General features: G+C 38.5%; 1 protein-coding gene and 1 long non-coding RNA gene across 3 annotated transcripts in view; one reads left to right on the top strand and one right to left on the bottom strand.

Moving 5' to 3' along the window:
* Positions 1 to 18,241, top strand: part of LOC124081829 (uncharacterized) — a 93,962-nt gene extending 75,721 nt beyond the window's left edge. The window contains exons 3-4 of the long non-coding RNA XR_006848151.2: positions 16,231 to 16,859; positions 17,801 to 18,241. This is a non-coding gene — a long non-coding RNA (uncharacterized LOC124081829). The remainder of the gene's footprint in view (positions 1 to 16,230; positions 16,860 to 17,800) is intronic.
* Cdh20 (cadherin 20) overlaps positions 16,324 to 18,622 on the bottom strand; it is a 57,917-nt gene continuing 55,618 nt past the window's right edge. For both annotated transcript variants that reach the window (XM_046428191.2, XM_058573855.1), the window contains one exon: positions 16,324 to 16,829. In XM_046428191.2, the coding sequence (XP_046284147.1) occupies positions 16,324 to 16,829 (506 nt within the window). The remainder of the gene's footprint in view (positions 16,830 to 18,622) is intronic.

The following is an 18,622-nucleotide window of genomic DNA, read 5'->3' as shown; positions in this document are numbered from 1 at the left end:
ATCTCACTTCACTTCCAGTCCTTCCCACTGTTATATTTCTGGCACTTGAACTATCTTTTCCTATCACCTTGCAACATCCAGAAAGCATTCTCTAAGCAACCAAATGGGAAGTGAACCAAGCCTCTCTGGACCCCCACATTTGGTCTCCTTGCCTAGAATGAGATTTGTTTCATTTTGACTTACAGAAATATGGGTGGTTTCTTTGCTCCTCTGCCTGAATGAATTTCCTACAGGATATAGGTCACATCCTAGTTATCTCTGCATTCCACATAGCACTTTCCACATAGCACTTTCCACATAGTCAATGCTGAAAATATGTTCACAACTCATTGAATAGCAAAAGCAACTTCTTGGACATCTAGGAAAAGTCTTGTAAAATTGTCTGGTTGCACTTTAGGATGGCCATTGTGAGTCCAGAGTTTCAAATACCTTGAATTGGCTTCCACTTTACAAAACGTCCTACCTCACCAGATTACATTTGAAACGTTTGTCTTCATAACAATTGAGTGAATTAAATGGGACCGATATTATTCTCCTTGTTTTTCAGGTAAAGAAAGGATTCAGAGTGTGAGTGGCTTGCCCATGCTTCCCTGGGTAGTGAATCATGGCTTGTTCTGTTTCTTTTGCCTCTTCTCATTTTTTCCATCAAGCCACCTTGCAGGCTTATGCTTTTCTGGCTAAGCAAATGACCTCTAAGTACTTTCCCAGGGTCTTCAATGAGTTGGTTTTGGTCCCATCCCCAGCTGGTGGTGACTCACTGAGTACATGACATTGAGCAAGCTATTAACCTGTACTCACATCTCAGTTCCTTCATCTTGAAAATAAAGATGACAATAGATGCCAGCTGCCTCACATGGTGTTGTGAAGATTAATGAGATGATGCAGGGAAGTGCCCTGAGCTCCTGGGATGAAAAGCTTAGTAAAAGCACAAAGTCTAATTATAATTTCTGAACAGTTTCAGAGGAGCCTCTGGGAAGGCTAGTTCTTGTTTCTAAATTTGGAGAGGGTGTCTGCCTAGCATGGATGATTTTCTCTCGACTGGCAGCTATAGCAGTCTGCTGCTTATGCTGGTCTTCATGACTCTGCTATAATCCAGCACCACTCAGTCTACCCTTGGGTCTCATAAAAATATAAATGAAAGCTCCTAAAGATCCTGCCTTCTATCTTCCCTACTCATAGGAAGACACAAGGATAATTCCTTTTGGACAGGCATCAGATAGGGTTCTATTGGTCTTAAAGAATGTAGATGCAGTCCCTAAGGATGGGATTGTGGTGTAGACTAGTGGGAATGTAAAAAGTGTGCTTGGATCTTACAGGAATGATTTTCTTTTCCTGGTAAGGGCCAGGTTCAGAAGACCTTCTAGCCTTGTTCTCAGCTTTCTGTCTCTGAACACAGTGTAAGATCTGAACTTTGGCACTTCTGTTGCCATCTTGCAACCCCTTGGGAAAACCAAGGGAATTGCAGCAACATTGGCTTGACACCATTGAGTCACTAAAGCAATGAAGCATATGTTGTTTTTATAAAAAGTAATCTTTGCTTGAGCCATCATCTCTCCATTACTCCTGGGCAGATAGATAACTGTAGCTGATAGACAACCATGTCTGCCATTGGGTGGTTGCTCAGGACCACAAGGTATTTACTGGTTTTCTGACCTGGAATGTTTTGAGATACTGAATGTTACCCAGAAAATCTGTGGCTGTACTCATCATATATACTGCTTTGATCTACTTCTGATCACTGTTTCCTCAGATGCTCATCAAATGATCTCTCCTGTGACTGAGGTTGTGGCTCAGTAGTAGAGAGCTTGCCTAGCACGTGTGAGGCACTGGGTTCAATCCTCAGCACCACATAAAAAATAAATACATAAAATAAACTCATTGTGTCTATCTACAACTAAAAATATTTAAAAAAATTATCTCTCCTGAATATAGGAATAGAAAATCAGTACTAGATCCAGCTTTTGAGGAACAAAGAGGTGAGCTTTGACTTTTCACTTTTACCATTTCTCAGCTTCCAGATCAAGACATTCAGAGCCCTCAATGTCCCTGACTATACCCTGTTTCTCACCTCTACTCAAATTTCTCTCTTTCATACCCTAGTTCTTTACAGTCTTAATCAATGTTGGCTCCATGTGTCACCTTCACAGGTGGCACTAGCAAAAAAGAAGAGAACTCTGGGAAAATGTGAAGCTAGGTTTTTGTTATCTTTCCCTTGCCTATTTCTGTTCTATTCTCATAATAATTTTTGAGTATCAATATCTTCTTGATGTTCATCTGGGTCACATTCTTATTTTTTTTTTATTATTGGTTGTTCAAAACATTACAAAGCACATTCTTAATTCTAAGGGACTCAAGTTATCTTATTTCTGAAATAAGGATAATAATATTTTCTCTGATCTGAGATAGAGGATTCATACTCTGATCTCTTTAGATCCTCTCTGGCTCCCTGTTCTTTCTCTACCCAGGGGCCTTCCTGGCTCTAGAGAAAAATTCAGCAATGGAGAAAAAAATATCTCAATAAAGAAGGCTTATGTCCTGCATATTATTTGCATTTTCAGGGAGGATCTGTGGGGAAAATACTGGGAAATTTGAGTCCTTTTCTGGTGTTCAATGTAGAAAGTCAGCCTACTGTACCTTTGCAGTGAGCACATTCCTGAAATGAGTACAACAAATAACCACATCTGGCTTTCAGTTGGATTTCCCTTCTTTCCAATTCACTATGGATCAGGGTATTCAGAATTAGCCAAGACTTTCAACATTTAATAACTAGTCCTAGAAAGGAAATAAGATGATGAACTACTTGTCTTAGAAAGCCATAGAACTTTAAAAGTAGCTATAGATTTCCTAACCACCTCTAAAGAAAGGGCTGCCTTCCTGAGATATGTAAGAAATCAGTAGATATCTCAAGATACTTAAATGATAAGATAGTTTAGTTAATTAAAGCATCCCACAAATACCAGGAACTAGAAAGATAAATGCTTAAAGGGATGCTTCAAGGACTATTTGTTTTCCTGTAAGGAATATGATTTCAAATGATAAAGTTGACTGGAGAATCTCTCCCAGGCATAATGTGATCTGAAGGAAGATCTTAAATAGGTTTTTTCTCTATGCATGGAAAGAAATCTATATTTTGGTTGCATTTCAAAACAGAAACTTAGTTCTTATAAGATTTAAATGTGCTGGTTCTTAGGTAATTAGGAGTTCTTTCCAGCCCAAATGAGACCATTGGCTTTGCCTTATGCTTGGAAAGAAAATGGAGTGTATATGAAAGCCAACAGATGTCTTACCTGTGAGCCAAGTCATTAAGATGAATAACAAATGAATAAACAGAAACTGTTGAGGGATATGCTCTGTGCACACATTCACTGATGACATGGCTATGTGCACATGGAGTCTTCCTCTTTCAGATAATTAGGGTAGTTTTAGCTTTACTTTGTCTCTTAGGTCATAGATTTCTCATTTTGTCCTTACTGATTAATGATCATCTTTTACTTCCAATATCCCAAACTTTAGCTCTAGTGACTGTCTCTTCGTTTGGTTGCCCTGTTGTAATCATTGAAGGTAATGGCACTAATGGGCCATGGAATGGTTGGCATCCATGTGTGGATGGACTGATTCAGATTAACTACCAAAGTGACCTAGTGTATTGCTTCATAATTTGCCATGAAATGAGTCACTACTTTCAGATGTAGTTATTCAGTTCTAAAGCACTGTTGAATATGAGCAATGCCAAAAGAATAGAGGTAATATCCAGTGTTAGTTCTATAATTTCTTAGATATTGTTGAAGCCTTTCTCTGGGTCAGGTGCTGTGCTAGTTTTTAGAAGGTACTGGATAAAGGATATACATTGTTTTGTACATTGATGAGTTTTTATTTGAAGAAAGAAGATTCAAGCTTTATAATCTATTTTACTCAACTGAGGAAGAGGCTTGAAACATATCAAGGAGTACAGGAACCATTGTGTGAAGACTCATAAAAATGCCAACCAGGCTGAGGAGTATGTGCCTATCTCCAAGTTTCTGGTGGTTGCTGGAAATTCTTGGCATTCTTTGGCTTGTAGCTATATAACTCCAATCTTTACATTTATTGTCACGTGGCCATCTTCCCTCTTCACCTATCTCTGGCTCTCTTTTCTATATCTTGGAAGGATACAAGTAAATGTTGGATTGAAGTCCCACAGTACTCTGATATGATCTCACCTTAACTGATTATATCTACAGTAACTGTATTTTAAAAAAACAAAACCTTCTGAAGTTTGAGAAAGGACATGGATTTTGTGAAGACAATATTCAACCAAACATTTTATAAACACACTAACAAGTTCTGACAAAATTAATCAGACAGAATAATGAGGAAATGAATTGATATGTTCCCAAGAAGGAAGCAAAGAGAAATAAAGCACGGTTTTCTTACTCCTTTCTACTGGGTTAAATAGAGGCATCCTGAAAGTTGAAGTAGAACCATAGCAGAAGTGATATGATAATTAATCTCAGAGGGAGAAGTGTGGACATTTTATATTATGAAGTGGATGTTTTCTGCTTTTTAGTGCTACCTGGGGGTTGGGCTTGGCTTTACCTCTGCAGAAACAGAGGAACAGGAAGAGAAGAGAAAGCAGGGAATAGGCAACTTAGGTTTTCTCTAGGCTGAGGAAAGCAGAGAAATAGGACCTTATATGGATGGAGATATATATATATATATATATATATATATATATATATATATATATATATATGCTGTATTTGGACATAATACATTTATTTTGTTTATTTATTTTTATGCGGTGCTAAGGATCGAACCTAGGACCTCGCACATGCTAGGTGAGCACTCTATCGCTGAGCCACAAACCCAGCCCTGGTTCTTTCTTTTTTTAGAATAGATACAGGAGGAGCCATGTATATCCCCCCAGAATAATAATGAGCACTTTGTTATACTTTCCCTGAAAATGTTATGTCCAGAGGGTGGCAGAGTCTAAACAGACAGGCACACAATAGCTACAATACCAGTGAATGTGTGGGTTTCATCAGAAGCATAAAGTCTGCATATGAGAGCTCCAAGGAGATAGGGACTGTCTCTGGATCAGAAGGCTTCATGAGATGGAGCCTGAAGTATGAGTATACTTTTAGTAGGAGGTGGAGATGGGACAGAAAGACCATAGATTACCATGCTATTTTATGTCTTTAGTTGCAAAAATTTGTGTTATTAATTTTGAAGAGAAATAGAAGAAGGTGAATTGGTCAATGAAATTTATTCTTACTCTTGGAAAAAAGATCACGACTGGGAAACGGGTACTTTTGATGCAGCATCGGTAGTCATCATTTATTAATGCCAGTCATACCAGTTGATTAGTTTCTCTCCTTAAGAAAAGTTAACAAATGTTGTTGTTGGATTAGTTGAGATAAGCTAAGTCATTTTGAGGTAATGAACAACTTCAAAATCTATGTAATTTAACATTATAAAAGTTGATGTCCCTGTCATGTGACAGCTATCATTTCTATCTCACGTTAAATACCAGCAGGAGGATCCTCATCAAAACAGTCACTCAACTACTTTAAGATTTCATCTCATTCTAGTTGGAATGGCAGTTATCAAGAATATAAGCAACAGGGGCTGGGTTTGTGGCTCAGTGGTAGAGCACTTGCCTAGCGAGTGAGACCCTGGGTTTGATCCTCAGCATCACATAAAAATAATAAATAAAATAAAGGTATTGTGTTAAACTACAACTAAAAACAAAAAACAAAAAAAAATAAATATAAAATATAAATATAAAAACTAAAAAGAATATAAGCAACAAAAAATGTTGGTGAGGATGTGGGGGAAAAGGTACACTCATACATTGCTGGTGGGACTGCAAATTGGTGCAATCATTATGGACAGCAGTATGGAGATTGCTCAGAAAACTTGGAATGGAACCACCATTTGACCAAGATATCCCAGTCCTCAGTTTATACTCAAAGGACTTAAAATCAGCATATTACAGTGACACAGTCACATCAATGTATATAGCAGCTCAACTCACAATAGCTAAACTGTGGAACCAACCTAGGTGCTGCCCTTCAACAGATGAATGGATAAAGAAAATGTGGTATATATACAAAAATGGAGTATTACTCAACTTAAAGAAGAATGAAATTATGGCATTTGCCGGTAAATGGATGGAGCTGAAAAATATCATGCTAAGCAAAATAAGCAAATCCCAAAAAAACAAAGCCCAAGTGTTTTCTCCCGTATGCAGATGCTAATTTAAAATAAGGTGTGTGTGTGGGGTGCTAGGGAAGAATAGAAGTACTTTGGACTAGGCAGAGGGGAGTGAAGGGAGGGGAGGAGGTATGGGGGTAGGAATGATAGTATAATGAACTGGACATTATTATCTTATGTGCATATGTAACTACATGACCTGTGTAACTCTACATCATGTACAACCAGAAAAATGAACAATTACACTCCACTTATGTATGATGTATCAAAATGCATTCTACTGTCATGTATAACTAATTCCAACAAATAAAAAGTAAAATGTTTAAAAAAAGTTATTTCACTTTGGAAACAAAAAGAAGATATGACTTTTTCTCAAAACAAAAAACAGTCACTCAAGTCTCAGAGATAGAGGTTCTATCTTGGCACAGACTTTAAAAGTCACTGTAGTAGAGGGCTGGGCATATAGCTCAGTTGGTAGAGCTTGCCTTGCATGCATAAGGCCCTGGGTTCAATCCCCTGCACCACTAAAAAAAAGTCACTGTAGCAGGCATATGAGAACATGGCAAAGCCTGCGTTGACTCTTCAGACTCATATCTCATTAGCAAAATTGATTTACACAACCATGACCATGACTTTCAGAAAAGGGTAGATAAATGCAATCTTACTTTGTACATAGATAGATAGTATGGGCTACTAAAACGGAGTACCATAGACTGGGTGGCTTAAATAACAAATAGTATTTCTTATAGTTTGGTGTCTGAGAAATCAAAAATGAAGACTATTTTCCTGTCTTATACACAGCTGTTGTCTTGCTGTTTCCTCACATGGCCAAAATAGTGGGTTCTAGTTGTCCTTCTGTTTTTGTAAGGACAATAATTCCATCATAAGAACCCTGCCCTCATGACCTCATTTAAATCTAATGATTTCCTGAAGGCCCTACCTCCTGTTACCCTCACATTGGGGGTTGGGGTTTCAATATATGACATGTGGGGATGGGAATGTGAAGACTATAACAGAGCAGAACTGAGAACAGCCCTGGTGATTGCCATGATTTCTTCAGTTGTGGATGTTTTTGTTGAGTGTTACTACACATTGGCACTACCATTCTTTTAAGTTTGGGAGAGGGAGAATTCTCCCTATCAGTATGAAACTTTGACTAAACAACTGAATACAGTGGTAAGCAAACTCTTAGAACATGGCCAAGTATAATAATGCTATTTGCAAGCAAATACTTAGAACAGGAAGGCAAAGAATATATGGTCACCCCTTGAATAGTCTTATGATTAGTATTCAATGATTTGGGCTCCCAAGCATGCTAGTTAATATAGAGGAGATAAATCTAATTTATCTACCTAAGCGTGCTATTTATCTAGTTTATCCATTTAGGCCTTATTAGAAAACTTGGCCAAGGATGGGTTAGTAATAGGATTAACATGAACCTCATTTAGAGGGTCACATTTCTCCTATATTGGCATTTTAGAGTCTAGACTATCTTTGACAAGTGGGAGCCTATAGAGAATTCTATGCTATGGATTTCTAGTTTTGCTTACCTCAAATTTCCTTTTGTTTTTTCCTCTTTTAGATCAAATGGGAGGTTTCCGTAATTTTCTTTTTTACTCATAAGAAAGTGTTTATTTGAAAGGGAAACAAGCCAATTAAGGCAATACTAAAGGATGATCCTGAATAAACTTATATTTTAGTGGGGCCTCAAGATTTATGAATGAACAATAATAATGAGGTTGGCACTGAAATGAAAAGAGAAGAAACAAGTGCTAGCCTTCTGTTTCAAGGAGTCAAAAACCTTGTCTTTTTTCCTTTGGAAAAGGGATGCTCTAGTTAATAACAGGACTAGGATTTCCACTTTTGCTGTGCTGCTGTTGTTATCTGCAGTGAAAGAACAACTTTGAATAATGAACCCTCTACCTTCACAGCAGGAAACGGTGCTACAGGGAGCTCCTCAATAATGGTGTATTTAATAATTAGAAATATGAGCAGGAATTGACCTTCCAAGTTGGATGTATTATTATTCACTTTACCTGCTCAATGTCACAGTGGGTGCTGTCACAGAGACTGTGACTAAAAACCCTGATAAAGACTTCTCTGCCAAGTCCCATAAATAATCCATTTGCTAAATGTGCATGCGATGTACATGGCATATGCTTAGATCCATGTAGGAGTCTGGATGTGGTAAGTGGCCTTGAGTTTACAGAGCATTTGTACTCTGTAGGTATGGGACACATTGTAAATATGGCAGTGTGCCAGTGTTCTCTGGAAATAGCTTCCTGATCCTTTGAGAGAAGATTGTCCTAAGTTATATAAGGTCCTGATAACAAAGTTCCATTCAATGACTACTGAATTAAACAAACAAAAAAATAAACAACAACAACAAAAAACCCCTTTATATATTACCATCAAATTATGCTTTTAGTAAAGGACATAAGGATGAAATGTTAAAAGCATGATTGCTTTTCTGCAGATGATCAATGGCAGACATTCTTACCTAGTTTTGCTGTCCACTGTAAAGTTGGTCTTCAGTTCTTCAGGGCTAATGATGAAGAAGGACTTTAGTAACTGATGCTTAGTAATGTCTTCTGAGGTCACTATACACGTTACTAGTCTTGAGGAGCCAATGGCTTCCACATCCAAGTTGTTTCATAAATAGCTTCCATTTCCTCTTCTGGGTTTTGGTCTATGCTTTGCTTATGTTTTAACATAGTAATATATGTGAAAGCATTGAGAACCATGCCTCCATACAGCAGGTGCTCAATAGGTGTTCGTTTCGTTTTCCATTCCCTTTCCTTAACTCTGTAGCTCAGCAGCAGGGATGTCAGCCTGAAGCATGCTGATGAGGCCCTGTTTGCCTCCCTGTGTAATCAATACTCATCTTCAGATAATGCTTCTCATTTGAGAATCTCATCTTGCATTGATCATCATAAACTCTATCAGTCAAAGTTCCAAGAAGTTATTGGCAAATGTGAAATTTTGAGGTTGATGAGGCTAATCCTGGAGGTGAACATCAGGCCAGACCACTAGTGTTCCCAGGAGGCTAGTGAAAAATAGTAATTAGGATGAGCAAACTTCCTTGCATATGGGCCTGGCAGGGAAACTTGGAGGAGTGTGTCAGCCAGGGAACAAAAAGTGTGAGAGCAGAGGAAGCCATGCATACTGCTTTTTGAAGGTTAATTCTTTCACTTTGCCTCATAGCTCCTTGCTACCAGTGTCATGGTAAGTGGGGGATTCATTGGCCTGGTGCATAGGCTCCACATTTGAACTGAGTGTGGAGTACCTTAGTGCTGTCCTTTTGCTGTTGTACCTGGAGACCAATCTTAGTGCTGCTTCCAGCAAGCACAAGCCTCTCTCCAAATTCTCTGCGACCTCTCTGAACAACCACATCAGTGGAGTCACATGAATGGAAGCATCTCTTTTCAGCCATCTGTGATTCATTCGTTGCCTGGAACTGTGAAAAAGCTGCTCACACACTGCCAAGAGAAGACTGCTGCCACCTGTGACCTGCCAGACAACAGTGGCATATTCAGAAGCCCTGTCTATGTGCCCAAACCACGTGTGATAGTTGAGTTGAAATTAAAAACAAAAACCCATAAAATGAACACACTAGTTAATCAATAGGTAAACTGCTGATTTTGTGTGTGTGTCTTAGATTCAAAGTGACATGGCACATAAAGGACTTGTTCTTAAGTTATTTTTTATGTTACAGTTGATTTAAAATGTATTATATATATTTCTATATAAATTATGTAAGTATATATCTTAAGGCATCTGTAACAAACTGGGTGTACAACAGTAATTTATTCTGATAGTTCTGGAGGCCAGAAGTCAAAAATCAAGGTGTTGATAGGGTTGGTTCCTTCTGAAGCTCAGATCAACAATCTGTCCCATACCCCTCGCCCAGCTTCTGGTGGCTGCTAGCAATCCTTGGCATTCCATGGCTTGTATAGGCATCAGTACAATCTCTGGCTCCATCACCTCATGGTATCCTCTCTGCACCTATGTCCCAGTGTTCAAACCTTTCTCTTTTTATAAGGATACCAGTCATTGGATTAGCACCCATCCTAATCCAGTATTATTACCTCATTACATCTACAATAAAGATTATTTCCAAATAACGTCACATTTATAGGAACTAGGGATTTAAAATTTGAACATATCTTTTAGGGAGACACCGTTCAACCAACCACAAAGCTTGATGCAAAAAAAAAATAGCTTTTTTCCCAATAGATGGTGTTAGAACAATTGGATATCTATATGCGAGGAAACAAACAACAACAAAAAAGACCTTGATCATACATAACAATCTACAAAAATAGACTCAAAATAGTATAGACCTAAATGTAAAACCTAAAAGTACAAAACTTGAAGAAGAAAACATGGCAAAAAAATCTTTGTGACCTTGGGTTAGGCAAAGATTTCTTAGAAATGACACTAAAAGCACAATCTATGAGAACAAATTGGTAATTGGATTTCAACAAAATAAAAACCTCTGGCCTTTAAGAGAGATTGTTAAGAGAATGAAAATACCAGCCACAGACTGGGACTATATCTTTGCCAGGTATGTATCTGATTCAGGACTGTGTCCAGAAATATATAGAAATCTCAGAACTATATAAGAAAGCAAATAACCCCAACGGGGACAAAACATCTTGATCCATCACCCTGGAAGATATATGGATGTCAGAGGAGCACACAAAAAGATGCCCAACATTATTGGCCAGTAGGATATTGTAAATTAAAACTACAATGAGATACTACAATGCTATTATTATAATGACTGAAATTAAAAAGACTGACCCCACCAAGTCGAGGACTTGGAACTCTGGTGCATTGCTGGTAGGATATAAAATAGTAAAAAACACTTGGGAAAACAGTTTGGCAGCTTTTATTTTTTAAAGTATATACCTACCATGATCCAGTCTTATCACTCTTACATATTTACCAAGAAGAGGAAATATATGCCCATATATAAAGATTCATACACCTGTGTCCACATCAGATTTACTTATAATAGCCCCAAACTCCAAACAACTCAAATTTCTATCCACATAAAATAGGAAAAAATTGTGATACATTTTATAAGGAATATTATTCAGCAACAAAACAACAAACAATTGATGCAATGATATTAATGAATCTCAAAATAATTGTGGGGTAAAAGAAGTTAGATCAAAGAAAAATGAACATATTTTACAATTCCATTTATATAAAAGTCTAGAAAATGTAAACTATAGTGATAGAAAATCCATCAGTGTTTTCTTGGGGTTGAAGTAGAATAGGTCAGGATGAGAAGGAGATGTTATAGAGGTGAATGAGAGAAATTTGGGGGTATAATCATTATCTTGATTGTGGTGATGGCTTCATGTGTGTGTCAAAATATCAAAATTTTTCAACTGTATAGTCTATGTGCAGAAAATTGAATGTTGATTTTACCTCAATAAAATGTAGTGTATTCCTGGTATGTGTCAGAAATTTTGCTAGTTGTTTTCATGAAATGTTCGTTTACTTGTGAAAGCACAGTATGATAGGGATCAAGCCAACTTTCAGAGAAGAGTAATATATTCATAGAATAAGATGATATTGAATAGAGAAGAGGGGGAGTGGAAGAGGAAATTGTGAGTGGAACCAAGTATGATTCCTCAAGAAGAAGGAAAGAGGCAGTGTAGAAAAAAAGAAGATATAGTGGATTGTATTTTCCAATAATAGGCATATTATTTCCTTTTTGATATGACTCTGAAACTTCTCATTGAGAGGTGGAGTCCATGTTTCCTCTTTGATATGGGAGGTTTGTGACTCCCATAGAGATAACATGATGTGACTTCCAAAGTTATAAAAAACGATTCTACTTCTCTTGGTTTTCTTGTGATACTCCCTTTTGAGACCCAGCTCCCCTGCTTCGAGGAAGTCCAAGCAGCTCTAGATGACCAGTCACTTCATCTGGTCCTAGTTGATAGCAGCGTCAACAAGGACACATGTGGATGAGAAAACATTTGAATGAGTTGGGTCCCAGCCCCTGAATCACCCTTTGACTTTTGGTCTCCCCAGCTGAGGCCCTAGACATTGTAGAGCAGAGACAAAATGTGTTTGAGGGATCCTTTCTGAATTTCTGACCCAGAGAATTTATTTAACACAACCAAGTTGTTTCTCCTCCTCCTCTTCCTCCTTCTTCTTCCTCTTCCCCTTCCTCTTCTCCTTCCTCTTCATGTGGCAATGGTAACTGAAACTGGTGACAGGAAAGAAGGAATGGAAAAAACAAAACTGAAAATAACAACAACAAAACAGGCTTCATTCCTCCTGAAAAATTAGAAAAGATTCTGTAGATAGTTGCATTAGTTTTTTTAGTGTAGATACTCCAGAGAAGTAGTCTTATGGTTTCTGGGGGAGCCCTTGGCATCATGGGCATCAGGAAGGTGGCCACAATAAGCAGCCAGGAAGAAACACCCTTATCCCCAACCAGCTGACCATCATTAAAAACCAAGAGGGTGGCCAAATGGAGCAGGATTTACTAGTGTCTTTTCCCAGGAAGAAAAACCTAAGAAAAATTGTGTTTTGTGTAAAGATTACTCATTAAAAAGATTACTTCTAACTGAGTCATAGTTAATTACATACATAGCAAAGTAGCATTCACTTCTTTGCATAATTTGAATCATAAGAGACATATATAAGTCTTACTAGTAGATCATTTAGAGAGAAGACCCTTTGACTTAATTTTGTCTACTCACTGTATGAGAAAGTTTAAGAATCAAGCATAAGATTCCTAAATCCTGGTATATGTATATAATAATATCTTAAAAAAGTTTTTTAAAGATCTATTATGAAAGTGACAGATGGATTTGAGAATGAATTGATCTGCAGTGAGAATTACTTGTACAGTGTATCCTATGTTCATGTAGTCACAGCCCTGTTTGGCTACACTGTGAATTCTGACATCAAGGCATAGTTCTGTATTACTAGTGAGCTAGTGACAATCTTTAATCAATGTACCAGCTCTGAATACTGTTTTTAGGATTTGCATATTCTTTCTTGAGTAAGTCATTCCATTTTTGTCTTTGCTGTCTGCCATGTTGAAATATTCTCCTTTTTTGATTCAGGAAATTTGTGAATTTTTAATCTTTCCTGTATCCTTATTCAGAATACAGTTTCTCAATGAGTCTAAAAAAATCAAATTGTTTCCTACAGATTCTCTTTTTTTTTATTTAGTAATTTTTAATTTGTGGGGTGGGTGGGCAGATGGATACTTTTTCAAAGCCCTCCACTGCAGATGTTGTCAGAAGGGGAGATTGAGGCACTGTGGAGGAGTGATTATGGGAACAGACTCTGGAGCTAAATATGTAACCTTAGGCAAGTTACTTATCCCTACAGATGTTCTTGTTCCCCTCTAACATATTAATTATTGGCTACCAACTTTACCTGTTAACAAAGAAGTAGTGGAATAATTTTATAGCTCTCTGGCTTAACCAAAGCACTCTTCCTGTTTAGTGGTGATGATTTCCTTTCTCCCCACACCATCCACACTTTTTTTTTTCCCTCCCAGAGGGTATAACATTTGTGGTATACTATGGTAGCAGAAAGGGAATTTTAAAACTCATTTGGAGGGAAAGGGTCTCTTTTAGCTTACAGTATAAGATGAAATGATCTATTTTGTGCTGCTTTCACATTTCTCATATTACACTATTAAATATTCTCTCAGAGACCAGCACATCTAGGAAGTTCTGTATAATCACTTTATGCATTGTCATGGGGACCACATTTGCAGGATGTGGGGCATGATAACCCTGTGGTTAGGAAAGCAGCTGTTCCCAGTTGTAAGACATACAACACAAAGTGAAATAGTCACAAAATTATCCTGAGCTTGTGGTGGAAAGGAAGAATGTCACAGAAGTTAATTTGTCCACTTCACATAATTAGTATGTCCTAGAGTCTGGTTTAGGTTCAAGTTCATGTTTTGTTATTTTCCTTTGTTACATTTATTTTTATATTACACCTTACCCTCAAGGAGGATGCATCAGGGTTGCCTGCCTTCTACAGGAGGAAAAGGTTTGTATGTACAAAACTGAAGACGAGAATTTGCCTGGCTGTTAGTATACTATGCAATATGCACAAAATCACAGCCCCTGGCTCCCAGACCCTCATCTGTCTTCTCAAACCTTTCTTCATCATTCCTGTACACTTCTGCCAAACAGCCCTTTTTAGTAAAGGAGATTGACCACACCATTCTTTTGATAGGGTGGACCTCAAGTGGGCTGATAATCTAATCTTCATGTATTTGAGAGTGAGTAATCATACACCACATGTTCTTGAAATGTGGTCTCTGAACTGGCAGCATCAGCAGTCCTAGGAACTTGTTACAAAGGCAAATTGCTCCAGATCTACTGAATCAGAAATTCTGGGGGAAGGTAGTTTAAGACCTGCAGTTGATTTTGATTTGAGAACCACTTTTATAATCAAAATTCTTAGAAATCTCTCTTATTCATAATTTGTCCTCAGTTGTGAGGATAATTGTGTAGACTATCCTTTAGTAATACAGCATCAAATAAAAAGATCCTGTCATGTACACGCTTGTTAAGCATCTACTGTATGCATAGGATTATGTTAACTACTTTAGTGAAAGAAAAGAAGAATAAAATAAGCTTCTAACCTTCTGGAGCTTATTCTGAGTGAATGAATAAGTGGATCATTTTTGATTTGGTGATACAGTAGAGATGAAAACAACACAGTAGCCTACCTCTTTGTTGGCATTCCGAAATACCCTCTTACAAAATGCAAAATATGGGCTAAATGCCTCACTGTATCATTGATAGATATTACCAAATCACCCCTTGTTCTTTTCAGAGATGGAAGAATAAAGATTACTGATTAAAAGTTTAATCATTTGAACCATAAAGTTCACCTGGTTAGTGACTGAAACAGAATATATGACCTCATACTTCTTTGACATTGCTTCTGCCTTATAAATCAGTCTCGGTCCAATGAATTTGAAGCTAAATCAGAATCAAAAAGTCACCTTCTATCTTCTCAGTGATTAAACAGATTTGCAACAGACTTTCCCTTCTATTTAACTTTTATTAAAAGAAGTGCTAAGGTACTGGGATGAAGTACATCATATTTATTACCAAAATTATTAACAAATATACAAAACTTATACATGTAATTTCTTACATCCATTTATTCTCTATAATACTGATTTTGTTCAAGTAGGTTATCTACAGTATGTAAACATCCCTTGGATTGACCTCACACAGATTAGGAAAGCCCTCTAACCCATGCTTTTATCAGATACTTCTTTTTATTTGGCTTTCATTTGTAGCATCTAATCTCCACATTTGGCACATGGAAGAGACATCTACAGTGCATAAAAGGCAGATTTTCTGGTTTCATTCTGAACACTTTTGCAGGGGCATAAAGAGCTGAGAGGAGAACAGAAGCACTCTAACTCAACGGTACTGGATTAGCTATGCCAACAACTCTATTAAACTTCAGCTATTAAACTTGAGCACAAAGTCCATGTCTCTTCCTTCTCCCCCCCTCCCACCCATCCCCCATGCAAGGCTGATTCAGTCTTAACCTTGTCTCAAAAGGGTTAAAAGAAATTCCATCCATTTCGGAACAAGTAGGTTAACTTCCCCGAAGAACAAATTTTCAGGGTTCTTGTGTGTGGGTTGGTTTCTGCAGTTTGATCATACAGCAAAACTCCTAAGTGGAAAATAAAAATGAATTCGACGTTTTTATTACCTGCGTTCACTTGCCATCTCTGTATTTAAGACACGTACCTTTGTTGTGGTGGCAAAGTGACAAAGGCTTTGGTGAATGGCAGAAAAAAAAAAAAAAGCCAGGCTTGTCTAACACCTTGGACTCCAAGCCTTTGAATATAGTGTCAAAAAAATTAAAGAGAAAAGAAAAAAGATAATTGGAGATCCTGCCCTCCTCTTCCTGGGTTTCCTTTTGATTATTTAAATTAATCTGACCAAGTAAAGCTGATCCAGAGAGAGCTCTGTTCACCCCGCTCACCCCATCCTCACTCTCCAGCACTGTATAGCGCGTGTGATCGGCTGCACCTCGTCCGCGAAGTAGCCTCCGAGAACGTCTGGATTTGGACATGCACCTGCCTCCTGGCTTCCGTTACCACAGGGGCGCGGGCCCCTCCGACGCCCCGTAGAGCTCCGCCAGCTTCCGAAAGCGGGGTCCCCAGTCGGTGAGGAAGTCGAAGCTCTGCTCTGAGTCTGAGGTGGCCGATTGCAGGGAGCTCAGAGACCCCGCCACGGAGCCATCACCCTCGAACATGTATGTCTGCAGGGAGTCAAAGGGTGGGGCCCACAGGTCCATGTCGGCCTCGTAGAGTTTGGCCAGCACGTAGCTGTGGACGGTGCTGTTGACGGCGCACGTCTGAGGCACGTAGCGGGAGAGGCTCTCGATCTCGGGCAGCATGTCCTGCCGCATCTTGGGGGCGGCTCCCGCCTGCGCCTCCCGCGGGTTCCACATGGCCGCGATGTCAAAGGCCTCGGTGTCCTCCTCGCCGCCGCCCTCGTCGTCGTAGCGGACGATGTTTTCATGGATGTTCTCCTCGTCGTCGATGATGTACGGCTGCTTCCGGTGCCGCCTCATGGACAGGATGAGCAGCACCAGAACTGCCGGGACAGAGGAACAGGACGTTTATGGTAAGAGCCTCCGCGTGTGTGTTGTCCCTAGAAGTACCCGCCACTAGCCCCAGGTTCAGGAAGAACTCGGAATGGTGAGCTCAGAGACTGCGCTTGGGTACTCTAGTCCTCAGAGTTAATGGCTACCTACCTCCTCCTCGCTCTTTCTGCCATTGAGATTGAGAACGTGTGGGCGAAAGTTGCCCTGTATTTCTAAAGTTGGTTCAGTTAAAAAGTGAGATATGAAGTCTGCACATCAGCTTGCTGCTTTGATACTGCGTGTGTGTGTGTGTGTATGTGCACCCACCCAATCTAGTGTGAAATCCCACTTAAAAAGCACAAAGCACTATGTCCTGCTGTGAAATAAGCTAAGCATCACTTCATGTATCTGCCCATATAACAGTGAATATACATTTATTTTGTAATGTGAATTATTATGTGGGTGAAATTCTGCTTTCTTATATTAGCATGTTTATAGGATTCTAACTCTAAATATAATCATATATTAATTAATATGCATATAGACACATGAACTGAATATGAACTAAAGTCGTTGTCTTTTTTGTATCCCCTCCAAAAAAAGTAAGAGCATAAATGACCCGTGTGGTGCATTCCTCAGGAAAGCCTTTCATTAGAGAGGTAGCTGTGGCTTTCTGGATCTAGTCATTTTCATGGAAGGGAGGGAATGAGCAGTGACATGTTATATAATTCATCATGTTATCAAAGAAACACCACACTGTTAGATGTGCCCTTGCAGGTTTGGATAAAATTTTATCCCAACAAATGCACCATTTTTTAAAATTTTGTTTTTAAGGGTGTGTTTGCTGGGATTTAGAGGAGAGATAGAGATAATCCCATTGAACTGTTTATCTTTGTGACTGAAAATGTTTTTCCAGGAAGTGTGTTGAGGTTCTAGCTGTAGAACTGCTATTGATTTTTTTTCCTGGTGTGCTTTGTTACAGCTGGTGAATAGTGACAGTTTGACAGCACTGCAAAATAAGACTCCAGTTTATCCAAGGAAAAAAATAGTGGCATATACTCATATTCAGTAAGAGATTACAGACCATATAACAAAGTTCACAACAATGACTTTTAAAGTATTTGAATGTAGAATGAGCTTTTCATATAAATAGCAGTTAATTGTAAATAACTTTTTTGTGATTAACTTGGTTGATAAAATGCACAAATACTTGTATGTATTTTTCCTGTGTGTAAAAACATGAGGTATAGACTAGAACTATAGGATTTCAGGGAAAGAAGCTAGAAGAACTTTAAAGAAGTGGGACTTCGAACTGAGCATCCAATACTGGAATGTAATTTGAATTGAAGGCAGATGGAAAAATGGGAGTCTAAGTGAACATGCTTTATTTGTGGGATTCAGTAAACAGTTACTAAAACCTAAATCTTTGTTTAGGCTCTATGTTAAGCAATGGGAAATAAGATTGGTTATGATATAGTTCCTGTTCTGATGAATTTGCAGGCTAAGAAGAGTATAAACATTGATGATAATACAAATCAGGCAGTAATAAGGGTTATAGGTTCACAGGTGTTACCATTAGATTCCAGAGACATGGTCAGTGAATTCTGGGGCAACAGGAAAGTGATTCACACAAGTAACCCTGGAGTGTCAGTGGTGATATTTTGGAAAATGCTAGGATGCAAAATGAGAAAAATTTTTGAGTAGCCAGGCATTGTGGCATGCAACTGTAGTCCCAGCTACTCTGGAGGCTGAGGTAGAAGAATTGTTTGAGGTTAGCCTGGGCAACATAGTAAGGCTCTAACTC

Source organism: Marmota monax, unplaced genomic scaffold (assembly GCF_021218885.2).
Source record: "Marmota monax isolate L192 unplaced genomic scaffold, Marmota_monax_Labrador192_F-V1.1 WCK01_AAM20220418_F8-fsc00201, whole genome shotgun sequence".
In the NCBI taxonomy this organism is placed as follows: Eukaryota; Metazoa; Chordata; class Mammalia; order Rodentia; family Sciuridae; genus Marmota; species Marmota monax.
The sequence above is the reverse complement of the archived record's forward strand: the minus strand, read 5'-3'. Positions and strand labels throughout refer to the sequence as shown.